Consider the following 17,703-nt stretch of genomic DNA (forward strand, 5'->3'; position numbering starts at 1 on the left):
ACTAAATACCCTGGTTTACATGAAGATATGGATTTACAAACTACAGGCCACTAAATACCCTGGTTTACATGAAGATATGGATTTACAAACTACAGGCCACTAAATACCCTGGTTTACATGAAGATATGGATTTACAAACTACAGGCCACTAAATACCCTGGTTTACATGAAGATATGGATTTACAAACTACAGGCCACTAAATACCCTGGTTTACATGAAGATATGGATTTACAAACTACAGGCCACTAAATACCCTGGTTTACATGAAGATATGGATTTACAAACTACAGGCCACTAAATACCCTGGTTTACATGAAGATATGGATTTACAAACTACAGGCCACTAAATACCCTGGTTTACATGAAGATATGGATTTACAAACTACAGGCCACTAAATACCCTGGTTTACATGAAGATATGGATTTACAAACTACAAGCCACTAAATACCCTGGTTTACATGAAGATATGGATTTACAAACTACAGGCCACTAAATACCCTGGTTTACATGAAGATATGGATTTACAAACTACAGGCCACTAAATACCCTGGTTTACATGAAGATATGGATTTACAAACTACAGGCCACTAAATACCCTGGTTTAAATGAAGATATGGATTTACAAACTACAGGCCACTAAATACCCTGGTTTACATGAAGATATGGATTTACAAACTACAGGCCACTAAATACCCTGGTTTACATGAAGATATGGATTTACAAACTACAGGCCACTAAATACCCTGGTTTACATGAAGATATGGATTTACAAACTACAGGCCACTAAATACCCTGGTTTACATGAAGATATGGATTTACAAACTACAAGCCACTAAATACCCTGGTTTACATGAAGATATGGATTTACAAACTACAGGCCACTAAATACCCTGGTTTACATGAAGATATGGATTTACAAACTACAGGCCACTAAATACCCTGGTTTACATGAAGATATGGATTTACAAACTACAGGCCACTAAATACCCTGGTTTACATGAAGATATGGATTTACAAACTACAGGCCACTAAATACCCTGGTTTACATGAAGATATGGATTTACAAACTACAGGCCACTAAATACACTGGTTTACATGAAGATATGGATTTACAAACTACAGGCCACTAAATACCCTGGTTTACATGAAGATATGGATTTACAAACTACAGGCCACTAAATACCCTGGTTTACATGAAGATATGGATTTACAAACTACAGGCCACTAAATACCCTGGTTTACATGAAGATATGGATTTACAAACTACAAGCCACTAAATACCCTGGTTTACATGAAGATATGGATTTACAAACTACAAGCCACTAAATACCCTGGTTTACATGAAGATATGGATTTACAAACTACAGGCCACTAAATACCCTGGTTTACATGAAGATATGGATTTACAAACTACAAGCCACTAAATACCCTGGTTTACATGAAGATATGGATTTACAAACTACAAGCCACTAAATACCCTGGTTTACATGAAGATATGGATTTACAAACTACAAGCCACTAAATACCCTGGTTTACATGAAGATATGGATTTACAAACTACAGGCCACTAAATACCCTGGTTTACATGAAGATATGGATTTACAAACTACAAGCCACTAAATACCCTGGTTTACATGAAGATATGGATTTACAAACTACAGGCCACTAAATACCCTGGTTTACATGAAGATATGGATTTACAAACTACAGGCCACTAAATACCCTGGTTTACATGAAGATATGGATTTACAAACTACAAGCCACTAAATACCCTGGTTTACATGAAGATATGGATTTACAAACTACAGGCCACTAAATACCCTGGTTTACATGAAGATATGGATTTACAAACTACAAGCCACTAAATACCCTGGTTTACATGAAGATATGGATTTACAAACTACAAGCCACTAAATACCCTGGTTTACATGAAGATATGGATTTACAAACTACAGGCCACTAAATACCCGGGTTTAAATGAAGATATGGATTTACAAACTACAGGCCACTAAGTACATTTGTTTACATGAAGATATGGATTTACAAACTACAAGCCACTAAATACCCTGGTTTACATGAAGATATGGATTTACAAACTACAGGCCACTAAATACCCTGGTTTACATGAAGATATGGATTTCTCACCCTTCCTGTAGGGTTGTGATAGGTCCATTCCTGTAGGGTTGTGATAGGTCCATTTGCTGTCATCTAGTGGTCTTTCTTCTCAATTGCCCTCAGCTATGTTTAGACTATTGTTCATGTTTTGTTGGGTTCAAGTGTACTAGGGAATAGATTGCTTTCTTGTTCTTGACTTCTCTCCCAGACATGTTTAGGGTTGGAACTACCTTGCTGGGTGTTCTAGTGCCTCTAGCTTGGAGTTGTATTACCTTTCCTTTTTTGTGATGACACAGCCACAGTGTTTCACTTTTTAATGTGTATAGTATTGCTTACTAGGTGTGTCCAATCAATTTTGTAACCACTCCCTCTCCAATTAGGGCTGATTGGAAAAGCTGTTAAAAAGAGGACATTGTATCATTTCTTTGTACTCCCTGACGAAGGCCATGCAGCCGAAACGCGTTGGATTTTTTTTAAAACATTGTTTCTATTGAACCTGCCATACTAATAAAGGCATTTTAATCAATTATATGAAGAGTGTCTTGGTCCTCCTTTCTATTTGATGACCTACTCACCCCTTTTACCAAAGAGCACCTTCTGTCTACCAACATTTACTATTGTGTACCTTAGTAGCGCTTCCCTTCCTCCTCTTTCTACTAGTTGAAAATAACTTCTATTTCACATTATAATCAAGTACAATGCTTCACCTTCACCAATATAAACATGGTGTCTACTGGCTGTCAACAATTATAAACAAGAAAAAATATATATATTCTCCCCACTAGCTTCTAGAACTCTCATCTTCCTAAAACTCACTAGCTTCTAGAACTCTCATCCCCTTGGAACGAGCCCAAACAAAACTCATCTCCAATACGGAAAACCGTGCAGTCAAAATAAATTGTGATCCATGGCAACACACTGGCTAAACACAAAACACTCAACTTTTTAACTGCCCACCCTTGAGACAATCAGCAACCAAGTTGTCCTCACCACTGACATGTCTGATTTCAAGAGGAAACTCCTGCAATATCCATAGTAACTTTCCACCTCACTGCAGAGCTTCTCTCTCTATTCAGGGTTCACTAGATAGGCATGTTGTTGGATCGGGGCCCAGTCCCCAATGTCATGCTCTAGTACATTTGGGTTGGCACATCTGAGAATTAACCCTGATATTATAAAAGCAGGGCAACAATGTCAATATAATTGTACCAAAAATTGTCAGTTGGTTACATAAATAATTATGATTACTAAATGTCACATGAAATGTAAATATTAAATATTTGGTTGCATAGTCTTATTTTCAAAGTCTTTTCAATGACATTTTGCTGGGTGGGATATCCCCGATGTCAAAACACAGTTTTAATGTGTCCAAATCAATAACCAATATGCAAAAACTGTTTGTGATAAATTGAAAACCTAAACATAACATGTGCCTATTTACACAAACATCTGCCACAATAATCATATTACTTGGATTTTTTTTTAAACAAGCACCTTTATAAAACTGCGCAAGCAGCAATAAATCACTGATATCGATTAGGGGTGAAATCAGGTTGTACGTGATGTTGAAACTAACACAACTAAAAAAACACATGGAAATGGAGATATATTTTACCTCACTGACTAGAGGACAACATGCAGAAGACAGTCAGCTACATTTTGGAGTGATGAATTTAAACTTAGGGGTCACTAAACAAAGGAACGCAACACTTATTTGTCATCACTCATCGATATCATGTTGAAATCAATTGTGCGAGAGGAGGGAGATGAGGTTGCAAGTCCTGTTAAAACTAACAGCTCAAAAACCACACGGAATCTGGGAATAATGTGTACATCCCTGGTTAGAGGACAATTTGTAGAAAACAGCCAGATACATGTTGAAGTGTTGCATTTTGATTCAAGTGGGTCACCAACATGGTAAGTGTAACAGCTCTTTTTGTGTTAGTCACTTTTTGTTAAATCACATAAATAGTACTCTTCCATTTCAGAGCCTGGATTTTCCCCCTGAGGCTAATATCCATATCATGTTGAAATCAATAGAACAGGGGACAAACGTTTAGGGTTCTACATTGTGACATCATTAAAATACTCCTTCTACAATGTTTAAACATTGTACATTGTGACATTAATTCATTGATATCATGAAACAACTCCTTCATGTATTTTCTGATGTTTGATCAGATGTCTTTAATCAGATTATCTCTGGTCACAGCTATAAGATTTCTCTCCTGTGTGTGTTCTCTTGTGTACTGTCAGACCGCTAGATGAAACAAAACTCTTCCCACATTGATTACAGCTATAAGGTTTCTCTCCTGTGTGTGTTCGTCGGTGTATAGTCAGATAGCTAGATTGACTAAAACTCTTCCCACATTGATCACAGCTATAAGGTTTCTCTCCTGTGTGCATTCTCTGGTGCATTGTCAGATAGCTAGATTGACTAAAACTCTTCCCACATTGACCACAGATATAAGATTTCTCTCCTGTGTGCGTTCTCTGGTGCTTTGTCAGATAGCTAGATTGACTAAAACTCTTCCCACATTGACCACAGATATAAGGTTTCACTCCTTTGTGCGTTCTCTGGTGCATTGTCAGATAGCTAGATTGACTAAAACTCTTCCCACATTGATCACAGATATAAGGTTTCTCTCCTGTGTGTATTCTCTGGTGTGAAGTCAGAGAGCCAGATGTAGTAAAACTCTTCCCACATTGATCACAGCTATATGGTTTCTCTCCTGTGTGTGTTCGTTGGTGTATAGTCAGATAGCAAGATGTAGTAAAACTCTTCCCACATTGATCACAGCTATAAGATTTCTCTCCTGTGTGTGTTCTCTGGTGTACTGTCAGCTCTCCAGATCGACCAAAACTCTTCCCACATTGATCACAGCTATAAGGTTTCTCTCCTGTGTGTATTCTCTTGTGTTGAGTCAGATGGCAAGATTGACCAAAACTCTTCCCACATTGACCACAGCTATAATATTTCTCTCCTGTGTGTATTCTCTGATGAATTTTAATCCCTGATGAGGAAGTAAATCTCTTCCCACAGTCAGAGCAGCAGTGAGTTCTCTTCCCTGTGGATCTCTGCAGGTGTTTCTTGAGGTGTTCTGATGTGGAGAGACTCTTCTCTGCCTCTTCAGCATCATGAGGTTGTTGAGGCTCCCCAGAGGATCCACGATAGTCCTGTCTCTCTCCTGTGTGAACAACAAAGTCAGACAGATGATTAAAGGCCCACAACAGCGGTAATCCACTGTAAAAGGTGATGCCAACAGCGGCGCGCCATGATGTTGGACAACAATTGACGTCTGTAATAAATGTTAAAATTATTTGACATTTGCCTTAAAATGAGCAAGAATAGTCATATTTTGTCTTGTTTTCACATTAGTAGTGACATAGATTATTGTAGGCTAGAAATAAGTTATTCATGTTGTTGAAACTCTAAGCAGTGTGCCAGACGACTTTTGGTCTCCAATATAGGCCCCTTTCTGTATTTGCTAAAATTGCGGCACGAGGGCAATTTGATTGCAGAAACTCCTCCCTGCTAATGAGGAAACCACTAGTTATGGATGTACTATATCTGCCTGGAGCAAAAATGGTGAGCAAAGATTTTAGTTTTTCACAATGTATTCTGAATGTGAATGGGGGAAACTCAGGGGAGTAACCTCCATTTCCAGGTTGCTTATGAGTACATTTCACACTACTTTGGATTAAAATTGTAAGGATATTTGAATGTCCTGTTTAATATAATGCTTGCTAAAGCATTAAGAATTATGTGTAATTATTGAAGAACCGCGTTAATGACAGTATCCATTTGGGTGTTGTCAATAAAGTTAAGATTTTATTTATTTATTTAACCAGGTAGGCCAGTTGAGAACAAGTTCTCATTTACAACTGTGACCTGGCCAAGATAAAGCAAAGCAGTGCGACAAAAAAACAACAGAGTTACACGTTGGATAAACAAACGTACAGTCAATAACACAATAGAAAAATCTACATACAATGTGTGCAAATGGAGTACGGAGGCAAGGCAATAAATAGACCATAGTAGTGAAGTAATTACAATTTAGCAATTTAACACTGGAGAGATAGATGTGCAGATGATGATGTGCAAGTAGAAATACTGGTGTGCAAAAGAGCAAAAAAGTAAATAAAAACATGGGGATGAGGTAGGCAGTTGGATGGACTATTTACAGATGGGCTGTGTACAGCTGCAGCGATCGGTAAGCTGCTCAGATAGCTGATGCTTAAAGTTAGTGAGGGAGATATAAGTCTCCAAGTTAAGCGATTTTTGCAATTCGTTCCAGTCATTGGCAGCAGAGAACTGGAAGGAAATGCGGCCAAAGTAGGTGTTGGCTTTGGGGATGACCAGTGAGATATACCTCCTGGAGCGTGTGCTATGGGTGGGTGTTGCTATGGTGACCAGTGAGCTGAGTTAAGGCGGAGCTTTACATAGCAAAGACTTATAGATGACCTGGAGCCAGTGGGTTTGGCGACGAATATGTAGCGAGGGCCAGCCGACGAGAGCGTACAGGTCGCAGTGGTGGGTGGTATATGGGGCATTGGTGACAAAACGGATGGCACTGTGATAGACTGCATCCAGTTTGCTGAGTAGAGTGTTGGAGGCTATTTTGAAAATGACATCGCCGAAGTTAAGCTCTATGGGCTTTTTACATGCTAATGTAAAAAGCTGGTTTTTGATATAAATATGAACTTGATTGAACAAAACATGCATGTATTGTATAACATAATGTCCTAGGAGTGTCATCTGATGAAGATTATCAAAGGTTAGTACTGCATTTAGCTGTGGTTTTGGTTTTTGTGACATATCAAACGCTGTTTAAAATCTATTTTTATGCTACTTTTCTCGTAAAATAGCGATAATATTACAACCGGGCAACGTTGTATTCATTCGAAGGCTGAAAGAAAAAAAATTTGAATTCTCGTGAACGCGCATCTCAGTCTCACTGTCCCCAGGCTGACTGATCACAAACAGAGCTGCTGTACTTTGCCCAGAGACAGCAGACACCCCATTCCACTTTCTGGTGGCTTTAGAGAGCAAATGGAAGCCTTAGAAAGTGTCACGTTACAGCACAGATGCTGTAATGTCGATAGAGATGCAGAAGGACAACAAATTATCAGACAGGGCCTTCCTGTATGGAATCTTCTCAGGTTTTTGCCTGCCATATGAGTTCTGTTATACTCACAGACACCATTCAAACAGTTTTAGAAACTTTAGAGTGTTTTCTATCCAAATCTACTAATTATATGCATATTCTAGTTTCTGGGCAGGAGTAGTAACCAGATTAAATCGGGTACGTTTTTTATCCGGACGTGAAAATACTGCCCCCTATCCCAAACAGGGTAAACTATCATTATAACATCATGGATGAATTCTAGAATATACTATATAGCCTAGAAACCTGGTTAAACTATCATTATGACCTCATGGATGGCCAGTCCTTGTATTCATAGTGTAGTGAATTCAGGGGGAGGCCCTGAGCTGAACTCAAACCTGGGTCCAGTGACTGTCATGCCAACACCTTATAACTGTTATGCCAAGATGTCTGAACTTCTTGACGAGGTCCCTATGAATTTGAGAGTGGTTACATTTCTCCTTCCCCCATCCCTCAGCTGTTCACCAAACCAAGTCTCTGGGCAGCCATTTTGTTTCTGTTTTAAAACTAGGTTGCCCCTTTAAAAAAGCCACACAATCAATCAACCAATCTGCAGTTCATACAATAACAAAGCTGTCATTCCACCACTGTTTTGGTAATAAGATGATTATGGGTCTGGAGAAATGTAACTACTCTCAAATTCATAGACTGACCTATGGATGCAAGGACTGACCATCCATGATGTCAACATTATAGTTTTAACCATGTTGAGGCTATACAGTGTTGGTTTACATTGTTTCTAAACATTGGAGTAAAAAAAGTTTCTTTGGGGGTTCTGATGGGGTACAACAGTTGAACTAAGCTCATGAGGCATGTGTTATATTCTTCAAGAATCAATGGCTATAAATTAATAATTATAAAGTCACAATATGGATGTAGCAATTGCAGATTTCCCCTTTAACACCACACATCAGTTCAACAACTGCAGAGTTTGTGCCTCTGTATTTAAGACAGTACTTACTAGTGTTAATCAGGGCCCGTTCATTGTTAAAACCATTGGATGCCTTAACATGCCTTTGGGAAACCGGGCCCAGATATACAGTTTCCTCCTCTTCTTCCTTTTTCGATGTGACAGTCATCTCCCCCTCCTCTTCCACTCCATAAACTGCATCTTCCTCCTCTTCTTTTACAGTAACATCCTCCTCCTCTTTCACTCTGAACGCATCTTCCTCTTCTTTTACTGAAACGTCTTTCTCTTCTTCTTTCAGAGTAACGGCCTCACCCTCCACTTCTTGTTTTACTGTGATGTCCTCATCTTCTTTAGCAGGAGAGTAGCTCAGTGACCGCATGGTCGGAGATGTTAGCTAGCTAGGCTAATGCTAACTTAACCAGCCCGCTAGCTGAATAATAACAACAACACCGTAAATATGAAATTAAATCGGATAACTAACTAGACGACAGAAGTGGGTTTAAAACACAGTGGCTAATATACACGAAAGCATCTAAAGAGCTTTATTGGTTTGGCTATTTTGTCTAGCAAGCTACCGAGGTGGCTGACTAACTGTTGTTGCTGTTGAACGAAGCGTTCCGTCCACTAGATTTTACGTCACACCAACAACATTACCTTAAATTCCCAGACCGCCATCTGCTGACTGGAGTGGGTAACGCAGTTGAGTAAAATGTATATTATAATGTTCAGACAAAAAGTTAAACGGTAGGAACTTCCTGAATTGGAATTACCCCTCTACACATGTACTGCACTGGAATTATCCCATTGGCTGGCAGAAACGTGCAGTTTCGTTTTTATTGGGCCATCAAAGCTGTGTCAGGGATTTTTGTGATTGGTTCCATTTCAGTCACATGTGCATAAGGGAGAGGTGGTGTCTGATGTCTGCAGGTCAATGCAGCTGAGAAATATGATCCTTGTAACTATTCTCTGTGAATATCAGCAGTGGTAATGATTGTGAAATATGATCCTTGTAATTATTCTCTGTGAATATCAGCAGTGGGAATGATTGTGAAATATGATCCTTGTAACTATTCTCTGTGAATATCAGCAGTGGGAATGATTGTGAAATATGATCCTTGTAATTATTCTCTGTGAATATCAGCAGTGGGAATGATTGTGAAATATGATCCTTGTAATTATTCTCTGTGAATATCAGCAGTGGTAATGATTGTGAAATATTTAGTTCATTTCATCAGAGCAACATGATAATTAATGATTTCTGAACAACCATTTTTTATTTAATGTCTATTAAGAATATCTGATCAACTTTATTTCACTTGGTGATGTTTCATTATAGAGAACATGACAATACATGACATCTACAGTGGTGATGTTTCATTATAGAGAACATGACATAACAATACATGACATCTACAGTGGTGATGTTTCATTATAGAGAACATAACATAACAATACATGACATCTACAGTGGTTATGTTTCATTATAGAGAACATAACATGACAATACATGACATCTACAGTGGTGATGTTTCATTATAGAGAACATAACATAACAATACATGACATCTACAGTGGTGATGTTTCATTATAGAGAACATGACATGACAATACATGACATCTACAGTGGTGATGTTTCATTATAGAGAACATAACAATACATGACATCTACAGTGGTGATGTTTCATTATAGAGAACATAACATAACAATACATGACATCTACAGTGGTGATGTTTCATTATAGAGAACATAACAATACATGACATCTACAGTGGTGATGTTTCATTATAGAGAACATAACAATACATGACATCTACAGTGGTGATGTTTCATTATAGAGAACATGACATAACAATACATGACATCTACAGTGGTGATGTGTCATTATAGAGAACATAACATGACAATACATGACATCTACAGTGGTGATGTTTCATTATAGAGAACATAACATAACAATACATGACATCTACAGTGGTGATGTTTCATTATAGAGAACATGACAATACATGACATCTACAGTGGTGATGTTTCATTATAGAGAACATAACATAACAATACATGACATCTACAGTGGTGATGTTTCATTATAGAGAACATAACATAACAATACATGACATCTACAGTGGTGATGTTTCATTATAGAGAACATGACATAACAATACATGACATCTACAGTGGTGATGTTTCATTATAGAGAACATGACATGACAATACATGACATCTACAGTGGTGATGTTTCATTATAGAGAACATGACATAACAATACATGACATCTACAGTGGTGATGTTTCATTATAGAGAACATGACATGACAATACATGACATCTACAGTGGTGATGTTTCATTATAGAGAACATGACATGACAATACATGACATCTACAGTGGTGATGTTTCATTATAGAGAACATGACAATACATGACATCTACAGTGGTGATGTTTCATTATAGAGAACATGACAATACATGACATCTACAGTGGTGATGTTTCATTATAGAGAACATGACATAACAATACATGACATCTACAGTGGTGATGTTTCATTATAGAGAACATAACATAACAATACATGACATCTACAGTGGTGATGTTTCATTATAGAGAACATAACATGACAATACATGACATCTACAGTGGTGATGTTTCATTATAGAGAACATAACATGACAATACATGACATCTACAGTGGTGATGTTTCATTATAGAGAACATAACATAACAATACATGACATCTACAGTGGTGATGTTTCATTATAGAGAACATAACATGACAATACATGACATCTACAGTGGTGATGTTTCATTATAGAGAACATAACAATACATGACATCTACAGTGGTGATGTTTCATTATAGAGAACATGACAATACATGACATCTACAGTGGTGATGTTTCATTATAGAGAACATAACATAACAATACATGACATCTACAGTGGTGATGTTTCATTATAGAGAACATGACATGACAATACATGACATCTACAGTGGTGATGTTTCATTATAGAGAACATGACAATACATGACATCTACAGTGGTGATGTTTCATTATAGAGAACATGACAATACATGACATCTACAGTGGTGATGTTTCATTATAGAGAACATGACAATACATGACATCTACAGTGGTGATGTTTCATTATAGAGAACATGACATGACAATACATGACATCTACAGTGGTGATGTTTCATTATAGAGAACATAACATAACAATACATGACATCTACAGTGGTGATGTTTCATTATAGAGAACATGACATGACAATACATGACATCTACAGTGGTGATGTTTCATTATAGAGAACATGACATAACAATACATGACATCTACAGTGGTGATGTTTCATTATAGAGAACATAACATGACAATACATGACATCTACAGTGGTGATGTTTCATTATAGAGAACATAACATGACAATACATGACATCTACAGTGGTGATGTTTCATTATAGAGAACATGACAATACATGACATCTACAGTGGTGATGTTTCATTATAGAGAACATAACATAACAATACATGACATCTACAGTGGTGATGTTTCATTATAGAGAACATGACATGACAATACATGACATCTACAGTGGTGATGTTTCATTATAGAGAACATGACAATACATGACATCTACAGTGGTGATGTTTCATTATAGAGAACATAACATGACAATACATGACATCTACAGTGGTGATGTTTCATTATAGAGAACATAACATGACAATACATGACATCTACAGTGGTGATGTTTCATTATAGAGAACATGACAATACATGACATCTACAGTGGTGATGTTTCATTATAGAGAACATAACAATACATGACATCTACAGTGGTGATGTTTCATTATAGAGAACATAACAATACATGACATCTACAGTGGTGATGTTTCATTATAGAGAACATGACATAACAATACATGACATCTACAGTGGTGATGTTTCATTATAGAGAACATGACAATACATGACATCTACAGTGGTGATGTTTCATTATAGAGAACATAACAATACATGACATCTACAGTGGTGATGTTTCATTATAGAGAACATGACATAACAATACATGACATCTACAGTGGTGATGTTTCATTATAGAGAACATAACATGACAATACATGACATCTACAGTGGTGATGTTTCATTATAGAGAACATAACATAACAATACATGACATCTACAGTGGTGATGTTTCATTATAGAGAACATGACATAACAATACATGACATCTACAGTGGTGATGTTTCATTATAGAGAACATGACATAACAATACATGACATCTACAGTGGTGATGTTTCATTATAGAGAACATAACAATACATGACATCTACAGTGGTGATGTTTCATTATAGAGAACATGACAATACATGACATCTACAGTGGTGATGTTTCATTATAGAGAACATAACAATACATGACATCTACAGTGGTGATGTTTCATTATAGAGAACATGACATAACAATACATGACATCTACAGTGGTGATGTTTCATTATAGAGAACATGACAATACATGACATCTACAGTGGTGATGTTTCATTATAGAGAACATAACAATACATGACATCTACAGTGGTGATGTTTCATTATAGAGAACATGACAATACATGACATCTACAGTGGTGATGTTTCATTATAGAGAACATAACAATACATGACATCTACAGTGGTGATGTTTCATTATAGAGAACATAACATGACAATACATGACATCTACAGTGGTGATGTTTCATTATAGAGAACATAACATGACAATACATGACATCTACAGTGGTGATGTTTCATTATAGAGAACATAACATAACAATACATGACATCTACAGTGGTGATGTTTCATTATAGAGAACATAACAATACATGACATCTACAGTGGTGATGTTTCATTATAGAGAACATGACAATACATGACATCTACAGTGGTGATGTTTCATTATAGAGAACATGACATAACAATACATGACATCTACAGTGGTGATGTTTCATTATAGAGAACATGACAATACATGACATCTACAGTGGTGATGTTTCATTATAGAGAACATAACAATACATGACATCTACAGTGGTGATGTTTCATTATAGAGAACATAACATGACAATACATGACATCTACAGTGGTGATGTTTCATTATAGAGAACATGACAATACATGACATCTAAGTAGCTGAATATGATTATGGACTAACAGTCTAAAGGACACAACTCATGTTATTCTGGTTAAACAGTGAGAGACTAGTTGATTATAGACTAACAGTCTAAAGGACACAATTTATGTTATTCTGGTTAAACAGTGGGAGACTAGTTTATTATGGACTAACAGTCTGAAGGACACAACTCATGTTATTCTGGTTAAACAGTGGGAGACTAGTTGGACTAACATTTTGGACACACTCATTCCATTTTTTACATATTTTTTTAAACTATTTTCTACATTGTACAATAATAATGACAACAATAACACTATTGGCATTCTCTCAACCTGCTTCATGAGGAATTCATCAGGAATGCTTTTCCAACAGTCTTGAAGGAGTTCCAACATATGCTGAGCACTTGTTGGCTGCTTTTCCTTCTTTTCCTTCTCTGCGGTCCAACTCATCCCAAACCATCTCAATTGGGTTGAGGTCGGGTGATTGTGGAGGCCAGGTCATCTGATGCAGCACTCCATCACTCTCCTTCTTGGTCAAATAGCCCTTACACAGCCTGGAGGTGTGTTGGGTCATTGTCCTGTTGAAAAACAAATGATAGTCACACTAAGTGCAAACCAGATGTGATGGAGTATCACTGCAGAAAGATTACAGGTAACTTATTAGATATTTTGTAGTCATGTTGTGCGAGTTGGAACCAATGTTTTTCTGGATCAAACGCGCCAAATAAATGGACATTTTGGAGATATAACGATGGAATTAATCGAACAAAATGACCATTTGTTATGTTTATGTGACATATTGGAGTGCCAACAGAAGAAGATCTTCAAAGGTAAGGCATGAATTATATCGTTGTTTCTGAGTTTTGTGTCGCGCCGGGCGGTCTGAAATATGATTGTCTGTGTTTGTTTGATGGGGTGCTGTCCTCAGATAATCGCATGGTTTGCTTTCACCGTAAAGCCTTTTTTGAAATATGACACCGTGGCTGGATTAACAAGAAGTCAAGCTTAAATTTGACATATTGCATGTGTATTTTCAAGAATGTTAAATATACTGCTCAAAAAAATAAAGGGAACACTTAACAATGTAACTCCAAGTCAATCACACTTCTGTGAAATCAAACTGTCCACTTAGGAAGCAACACTGATTGACAATAAATTTCACATGCTGTTGTGCAAATGGAATAGACAACAGGTGGAAATTATAGGCAATTAGCAAGACACCCCCAATAAAGGAGTGGTTCTGCAGGTGGTAACCACAGACTACTTCTCAGTTCCTATGCTTCCTGGCTGATGTTTTGGTCACTTTTGAATGCTGGCGGTGCTTTCACTCTAGTGGTAGCATGAGACGGAGTCTACAACCCACACAAGTGGCTCAGGTAGTGCAGCTCATCCAGGATGGCACATCAATGCGAGCTGTGGCAAGAAGGTTTGCTGTGTCTGTCAGCGTAGTGTCCAGAGCATGGAGGCGCTACCAGGAGACAGGCCAGTACATCAGGAGACGTGGAGGAGGCCGTAGGAGGGCAACAACCCAGCAGCAGGACCGCTACCTCCACCTTTGTGCAAGGAGGAGCAGGAGGAGCACTGCCAGAGCCCTGCAAAATGACCTCCAGCAGGCCACAAATGTGCATGTGTCTGCTCAAACGGTCAGAAACAGACTCCATGAGGGTGGTATGAGGGCTCGATGTCCACAGGTGGGGGTTGTGCTTACAGCCCAACACCGTGCAGGACGTTTGGCATTTGCCAGAGAACACCAAGATTGGCAAATTCGCCACTGGCGCCCTGTGCTCTTCACAGATGAAAGCAGGTTCACACTGAGCACATGTGACAGACGTGACAGTCTGGAGACGCCGTGGAGAACGTTCTGCTGCCTGCAACATCCTCCAGCATGACCGGTTTGGCGGTGGGTCAGTCATGGTGTGGGGTGGCATTTCTTTGGGGGGCCGCACAGCCCTCCATGTGCTCGCCAGAGGTAGCCTGACTGCCATTAGGTACCGAGATGAGATCCTCAGACCCCTTGTGAGACCATATGCTGGTGCGGTTGTCCCTGGGTTCCTCCTAATGCAAGACAATGCTAGACCTCATGTGGCTGGAGTGTGTCAGCAGTTCCTGCAAGAGGAAGGCATTGATGCTATGGACTGGCCCGCCCGTTCCCCAGACCTGAATCCAATTGAGCACATCTGGGACATCATGTCTCGCTTCATCCACCAACGCCACGTTGCACCACAGACTGTCCAGGAGTTGGCGGATGCTTTAGTCCAGGTCTGGGAGGAGATCCCTCAGGAGACCATCCGCCACCTCATCAGGAGCATGCCCAGGCGTTGTAGGGAGGTCATACAGGCACGTGGAGGCCACACACACTACTGAGCCTCATTTTGACTTGTTTTAAGGACATTACATCAAAGTTGGATCAGCCTGTAGTGTGGTTTTCCACTTTAATTTTGAGTGTGACTCCAAATCCAGACCTCCATGGGTTGATAAATTGGATTTCCATTGATTATTTTTGTGTGATTTTGTTGTCAGCACATTCAACTATGTAAAGAAGAAAGTATTTAATAAGATTATTTATTTCATTCAGATCTAGGATGTGTTGTTTAAGTGTTCCCTTTATTTTTTTGAGCAGTGTATTTACAATTCTGTAGTTTGAATTTGGTGCCCTGCACTTCACTGGATGTTGGCCAGGTGGGAGGCTACCGTCCTACGTACCCTAGAGAGGTTTAAATAGCCATCAAGTCAGCAAAAGGGAATATGTTCCATCATCCATGTTTATTAACATTAGTTCAAATTGTCCACTGATATTGGTGTAATTTCTCACCCCTTTTGGCTGTATGAAAGTTAATTTCCCCTCAGACACACACATTTGTTCTTTGTTATTACCCGAGCCACTGCCTGTTCAGCCTGCTATCATCCAGAAGGCGAGGTCAGTACAGGTGCATCAAAGCAGGGACCGAGAGACAGAAGCTGTTTTTCAATCTCAAGGCCATCAGACTGTTAAATAGCATCACTAACACAGAGGCTGCTGCCTACAAACACAGACTTGAAATCATTAGTCACTTTAATAATGTTTACATATCTGGCATTACTCATCTCATATGTATATACTGTATTCTACACTATTCTACTGTATCTTAGTCTATGTATTACTCATCTCATATGTATATACTGTATTCTATACTATTCTACTGTATCTGTCTATGTATTACTCATCTCATATGTATATACTGTATTCTATTCTACTGTATCTGTCTATGCAGCTCTGACATTGCTCGTCCATATATTTATATATTCTTATTCCATTACTTAGATTTGTGTGTATTAGGTATTTGTTGTGAAATTGTTAGATATTGCAGCACTGTGGGAACTAGGACAAGCATTTCGCTACACCCACAATAACATCTGCTGAACCCCTGTATGTGACCAATAAGATTTGATTTATTATGAAGGTAATTTGTGTAGAATGTATTTTCCCCACTCATTCACCCCATCTCTTTACATTGCTTATGCATATTTAGTGGTCTGACTGTGTCCAGACTATGTCAAAGGCCCTTCCTGGTAGATCTGAACCTAATGCAGCTTGGAGTGATCGGATGACAGAAGTCACATGTAGGTGCCAGGTGTAACTGAGGCTGTAGATGCTCCATATCCATTACTTTGAGTGTTTTATATAATATGACTAAATGTGTTTCTGTGTTGCAGGGACAGTAAATAAATGGAACAGCAAGGCCACAGAACATGACATAAGCAGAGCTGTGGGAGACCACTTCAAGCCCCTGGTAGAGCCGGGGGTGGTGTTTACCACTCCACCACGCCTTCAGCAGGCTGGAAAAGTGGGATTGATCTGGTTGATCCATTTGTTTGTTTCGGTTTGCAGTAGTTGAATCCTTTGACGTATTGTTGAATTAAACATTTATCTTCAACAAATGCACTAGGTTGGTTGAAAAGTGATACTAAATGTACAGACCAGCACTATTTTAACATAGTGGGAGATTTACTGAATTTATACTTTTTTCATAATAAGATGGACCAAGATACGTATTGGTTTAGCAAGAGTCTGTTGATTGTCAGTCATTGGGTTAATTTCTTTTGCAATATGTTCAAATCAAGCTTTATTTATACAGCACATTTCAGACATGGATGCTTCACAGGAAAAAAAATAAAACAATGAAAATAAACAGAAATATTTACCACAACAAACATAAGATTAACAACTGAAAGACGAATTAGCATTCTAAGGAAAATCCATTGATTAAAATATTAATTGGATGCAACATCCAACACAAAATATAAGCATGTTTTTAGGAGGGGCTCTGAAAGACACTATGGGGGTGTCCACTGAAAGTTGACTAGTAACAACAACTGGG

The 17,703-nt window shown here is 38.3% G+C and overlaps 1 protein-coding gene across 1 annotated transcript; it reads right to left on the bottom strand.

Moving 5' to 3' along the window:
* Positions 1-4,303: 4,303 nt before the first annotated feature.
* LOC145876392 (uncharacterized) lies at positions 4,304-13,538 on the bottom strand. The gene is made up of 2 exons (XM_082972172.1): positions 13,518-13,538; positions 4,304-5,243 (listed from the first exon to the last, which is right to left on the bottom strand). The coding sequence occupies exons 1-2, from the start codon at positions 13,536-13,538 to the stop codon at positions 4,314-4,316; spliced, it is 951 nt and encodes a 316-aa protein (XP_082828298.1). The 3' UTR covers positions 4,304-4,313.
* Between the last annotated feature and the right edge of the window lie 4,165 nt (positions 13,539-17,703).

Source organism: Salmo salar, unplaced genomic scaffold (assembly GCF_965601325.2).
Source record: "Salmo salar unplaced genomic scaffold, fSalSal1 ptg000587l, whole genome shotgun sequence".
Classification (NCBI taxonomy): Eukaryota; Metazoa; Chordata; class Actinopteri; order Salmoniformes; family Salmonidae; genus Salmo; species Salmo salar.

Bases quoted from the DNA above. Each gene is read 5' to 3' on its own strand.
- LOC145876392 (XM_082972172.1), bottom strand. From the start codon at position 13,538: ATGAGTTGTGTCCTTCAGACT. The intron at 5,244-13,517 runs GTTAGTCCATAA...GATGCTGAAGAG, and splicing joins TGAGTTGTGTCCTTCAGACT to GCAGAGAAGAGTCTCTCCAC.